We start from the raw sequence: 6,160 nt of genomic DNA, 5'->3' as shown, positions 1-6,160 counted from the left end.
AAAGTTCTTATAATCCAAAAGTCTGCAAAAAAAAAAGCCAACGGAGTCCTCCCCCCCCCCCCCCCCCCAAATCAATTGCGACGACGACTGCCTTCGGGGAGCTTTACTGGAAAAAACTCTGACATGTGGCTGGAATATCAATAGAGACGACGCTTAGTGACGCTCGAGGCTCTTAGTGACGAAACCTATTAGAGACGACATTAATTGTGACGACAATTGAGTATTAGTTACGATGTAATAGCGACGACATGTTGTCGCTAAGGTATTAGCGACAACTTGAGGCATCAATTGTGATGTTTTTTTGTCGTCGCTAATGATAAGGTTTTTGTTGTGTAGAAATCGTACAGAAAATCATTAATGTTTATGATAAATATTAAATATCAACCCTTAAGTTAGTCTTAGTCACTACTTTTATTTTAAGACACTCAAACTTAGTTCAACAATGGAAGAGCATGTCACCCCATGAAGCTTAAAGATGACATCACAAAGACTCATCGGTAGAGTGCTCTTAAATTTTACCAAAAAATGGAATTAGTGCGATGGATCAAAAATTAAATCCTCGACTCTTACCATGATCTATAAAGAGTCTACTTAACTATAACTTAATTCAAACTGTGTTTAACCGTAAATCTTAAGAGTATCCATAATGGTGATTTCAATGGGAGAATTGAATGAAGTGACAAGTCTATATGTCATTCAATGGATGAAACTCTATCATTGTGAAATGTCACCTTGGCATTCAATAGATTTGGAGTTCAATGGCCATGAAACTCTTGAATGAGAAAAAAAGGAAAGTTTTAATTCTTAAATATTTAGTATAAATTACATTTTGTAACATTTTATTGAACTTTGTAGAGTTCAATGCATTGTAGGAAAAAAAAATGATAGAGTTGTATGGATTGTAAAAAGATAATGTGACAATCCATTAAACTTTATGGAGTTCAATGTATTATGGATACCCTAAACTCCATATAAACATCTTTTACTGTAAAACTCAATTATAATACATTTTTTACAATAACACAAAACCAAACACCTTATTTGGTGTCTTTTGACGTATATATATTGTTTACGAAAATTGTGAGATTGAGACATCCAAGTGTTCCATACTAAAGATTAGGAAGAATTACAGATCAACAGATATGACAAACATGAAATGACTAGTTTCAAATGTACATTTGCTATACAAAAGTTATATCAAATATGATCTTATCAATAGCTGGAAAATAATGTTTTGTCGACTATTGTTTCAAAACTGATTTGATTGTTGTACGTGTTACATAACTAGAACCATATACGTAAGGTCACTTCAAAAAGTTTCCTTCGTGAGTTAAACCAACTTCTTTGAGCTCTCATTGATGGTATGGTGGTCCAACATTTCATGATCTCCACAAGAGAATGACAATTAAACAATTGGTGATCCACACAATACTCTATATAGTTCTGAGTGGGTTCTGAAACAATTATAACATTTAAATTAATGTATGGCATAAAACTTTTTCACTACAAATAAAAAATACCAATATATATATATATATATATATATATATATATATATATATATATATATATATATATATATATATATATATATATCGACTAAAAGTTTACAAACCATAATTGATCTTATATATTACTGTTGGTTGATAAATAAATTAATAAATTTATTCATAATCATTTAAAAAGTAATTGTAATTTGATTTAAAATAAGAAGTATCAAATAAAAAACAAAAGTTGTCATAAATATCTAAAAGTTAAAAGGTACAATAATTAGGTCGAATTGAAATGCTACATTTCTAATCTTAGGGAGAATCCTAATTTATGTCCCCTAGAAGCCACATGTTGTTTGCACCATGCACCATTTTCAAATTATATGGTCCCGTCCCTTTATATATAATTTAATTAAATGATTATTTATAGACAAAAGGAAAGATGATGTTGGTCTAATTGCTTCTAAAAGACTACCTAAACATGTTAAAACGAAATCTAAACATGAAATAAGTCGCATATACAAGTAAAGAGTCAAAGGGTTGCAACAAAACCCAAGTTCCATTGTTTTTTTTTTATTATTATTATTATATTTTTTTAATGTATTTTAAAGACACAAAGAACTAAAAAAATAATCCTATTGGCTATTTGTTTTCTAGAATCCATTCAATGAACCCGGTCCGGTTCAACATTACATGGTGATAACTGGCAGGAAGTACCACAACCACTCTACCAGTCATCTTTTGTTAGATAACATCGTAGTCGAATACAAGAAGTTCTCAAGTTTCCTTGATAACTTTATTATACTCCACGTGCCATGTTATTATTGGAAGCATGATGAGAAATGTGTGTTTCACATATAAAACAAATAAAATTCCTAAAATGGTATTAAGTTGGTGAAGAACATTATCTTAATTTGTACCATTGACCATTGTGATTTGTGAAGTCAATCGTTTGATTGTTCAACCACCATGCAACAGTCACATAGCGCGTCATGTTCGTTAACCTTTCTTTTACTTTAGTTTTTTTGCCTTCAAATGTAACTACTTATGTGACTAATGAACGAAACCATCATTGACCGGCCTCCACGTCATTTCCATCCATCATCCCTAACTTCCTCATGGCCATTTTTATAGTTACCTTTCAAGGCTTCACCTAAGTTCAAGCAATTAACAACACCTCCTATTGATCAAATCAAAATGATTGAAACTCATTTAACGTATATATAACCAATTAAATTTGACGCTTGTATATAATTCGGTGAATCCCAAAAAACATGTCTAAAGCAAGAACGATACAAATCTTGATTGGTAAGTATAAGTATGTGACAATCCATAAGAAAGGTTGCATGTTTAAATTTGTTTATCATTTTTATAACTGATAGGTGGAATTAAGATGACATCCATAAGAAAGGTTGCATGTTTAAATTTGTTTATTATTTTTATAATTGATACATAAAATTAGAAAATAGTTTTAAATTTGTTTATTATTTTTATAACTGATACATAAAATTAAAAAATAATTTAGAAATAAATTAGATTTATCATTTAAAAAACAAATACCTATATATAAAATACCTAAAAAAAATCACACCATACACAAAACGTTATACAATAATTCATTAACTGTAGCTAGCTTTGGTCCCTAATGTGTTCGTATTGATGTTGCCAAATTTACACTTACCTTTACTTTTCTTCTTGGGATGTCCGCAACTCTCTCTCTCATATAGATACACATTTCCTTATAAATACTATACCCCATGCAACATCTCTCCCTACATACCTATCTCTCTTTCTCTCTAACCTATTTGTCATATGTCTCTATAGATGATAGATCGTTTTATAGATTCCTATGGCAGAACTTGATGACTATGATACTAAACCTAACAACAGTACTACAACAAGAAGTTTAAAGCTCTTTGGGTTCAACGTACATGAAGAAGATGAAGACATGATAGAATCAACCAAAACACCAACTGTATACTCCGATGGTCGGAAATACGAGTGTAAGTATTGCTGTCGGGAGTTCGCAAACTCACAGGCTCTCGGTGGCCACCAGAACGCACATAAGAAAGAACGCCAACAGTTGAAGCGTGCTCAAATTCAAGCCAATCGTAATGCATACATCCGAAACCCGATCATCTCCGCCTTCACTCAACCACCTCACCTCTTGTCACACGGCGGCCATCGGATGATACTACCGTCCACCGGCCTTCCGTCTCCGACGTGGGTCTACATTCCACGCGGCTCTCCCCCCTTCCAAGTGACACACGGATGCGTGTTACCAGGTTCTTCGTTATCTCCGGGTGGCGGGAGAGGACCATATGCCGGCGCCGTCGTAGGGGAGTCGTCGGCGTCAAGTGTCATAAGCTCTAGGCCTCAGCCGAATAACCGAGCTCGTCATGGGGACGGTGGAGCCGGCTTTGGTGACACATTCGGACTTGACTTGCATCTGAGGCTTTAGCCGAGCCACGGCTTGAGTTTTGACGACTCGAATCTTGTAAATTGAATTTATGATTTTTGTTATATTTTCGAGGAATTTAATTATTATTAGTTGGATAGTTGGAATGAATAAATCGAGATGTAGTAAAATTGTGAAAACTTGTACATGCTTACATTAGTTATATCTCAAGTTGGTACAATGTGGATTATAATTTCCAACACTAATCATGTTTTCTTTTGATAATAAATCAATCCCTTTTTCTTTATGTTATTTTATCATATTACAAAATTGTTTGTGTAGTTTCTAAATCAATAGGTACAAATTAATTAAGAACCAGTTCGTGGCAGAATGCGGGATAATAATCTATTAGGCTAACATTTTTGTTTAAAATTTTCCATCTAACCAATAAATTTACCTAACATATTTCAAAAGATGTATCATTATAATGGTTAACGACTTCTCCGTTGACAAATAAGCTGGTGAAGGTAATTTTACAATTGTACATATTTATGTGGTGTTTGTTTTTTCTTAGAAGCCCTTTTTGAGCTATTTTTTCTACAGACGAACCAACATTTTTATTAAAAATTATTTGTTTTTTTAGTAGACTGTACATATTAAAACGTTAGCGTTAACGTATCCTTTTTTTTCCTAGACGACATGCGATTATCCCTTTTAACATCTGTAGAGGTCTAGTAACATAAAAAATGATTGTCTTTGGTTTTGTTTCTTTCGGTTTTATAATGAGAAAAATGGCACTGTAGCCCAATGATAATTTATGGTTTTTTATGTGCAATAAATCATTATTGTATATGTTAATTAAGCCATTATCGTTAGTTTTGAACCATTCATATGTTAACCGGTTATTCTAAAATACATTATTGACCGATATGGTTTAAATTTTTTTCATAGTTGATCCTTTATTGGAACCCACCACAGTTCATCTCTGACAAGTCTTAATCTACTAACTTTCTCGTTCTTTCTTTCTCTCTCTAAAGCTTCATGTTTCCGGTTAACAAATGTTGTGTTTGGTATCTCGCCATTTTTTCCTTATTACACCACTCATCAACTTGTCACTGCCCCACCGGGCACACAACTGTCATTGCTTTTTACACCGATTCATGATATGATTCTTCGTCATCGCCATTTCTGTCACCGATCACCCTACCGATGCTTTTTTATATCTTGAGAAGTAACATCTCTAACCTTTCTACTCTAACATTAAAACCTCTGATAAACTCTAGTTTCTAAATAAAACTATTGAATTGGTTGCCTATGGTTTCTGATTTCTGAATAATAGCTTCTTAAATGAATTACCTAGTAATGGATTTACCACTAGCTAAGTAGTGTTGATCTTGTTTATATGATAATTACTTATCTTCTCCAATTCTGTATAAAAGAATGTTTCAAGCGTAAATTAGATAGATTGCTTTTAGCAACGAATTGAGGTTCACTACAAGAAATATAGTCATTAGCGGCAACGCCAATAGCGGCGACACATACTTTTAGCGGTGACATATCAAATTATCGCCGCTAAAAGTAGGTGTCGCCGCTATTGACGTCGCCACTAATGATTCATGACACGGATCCGCGCTTTCACGCTTTAGTAAATTAAGACCTTTCGATTGTGTTTCTAATCCAACGGCGAAGATAATCGAGGAATGCACAAAAGCAATACCGAGTCGCCACTAATTGTCGAAAAAATGGCGCATAAATGTTTCCCTCCTAAGTGTCGCCGGTATTGAGGGAAGTCGCCGCTAAAGCCAAAATTGTCGTTGGTAAAGGCGTCGCCGGTGAGGCTCAAAGTTGAGATTGACCGGTGAGGCTCCTTCCGTTTCCGGCGACACCAACTACTTTCCGGTAACAATAGGTATTTTCAGCAAAAGATTAATTTCCATTTTGTCTTGTAACATTGATTTTAGCTTTCTTTAGTTATTAATTGCAAAATCTTTTCAATTTCAGTTGTTGATTGAATTTTCCGGCAACGACCGTTGACTACCGCCACCACTGCGCCATTTCTTTGATTTCCACCACACAGGTTCTATTTCCACCACCACCATTTCCTTGATTTCCACCATTTCTTTGATTTTCAGTATAATTTTTTTCAATATCAGAATGAAAAAAATGCTATTACATAATTTGAATAAAGGTTCAATTTAGAAATATTTATATGTGAAGCAGATGAAATACATCAGATTTTCAGAATGGATATCCAATTATCCATTGTAGATGA

The 6,160-nt window shown here is 33.7% G+C and overlaps 1 protein-coding gene across 1 annotated transcript; it reads left to right on the top strand.

Moving 5' to 3' along the window:
• The first annotated feature begins 3,252 nt into the window (after positions 1-3,252).
• LOC111911211 (zinc finger protein GIS3) lies at positions 3,253-4,195 on the top strand. The gene has a single exon (XM_023906994.3). The coding sequence runs from the start codon at positions 3,340-3,342 to the stop codon at positions 3,949-3,951; it is 612 nt and encodes a 203-aa protein (XP_023762762.1). The 5' UTR covers positions 3,253-3,339; the 3' UTR covers positions 3,952-4,195.
• Positions 4,196-6,160: the final 1,965 nt, after the last annotated feature.

The sequence above is a fragment of the Lactuca sativa genome, chromosome 8 (assembly GCF_002870075.4).
Source record: "Lactuca sativa cultivar Salinas chromosome 8, Lsat_Salinas_v11, whole genome shotgun sequence".
Lineage (NCBI taxonomy): Eukaryota > Viridiplantae > Streptophyta > Magnoliopsida > Asterales > Asteraceae > Lactuca > Lactuca sativa.
Note: the sequence above shows the minus strand (reverse complement) of the source record. Positions and strands in the feature narration are given on the sequence as shown.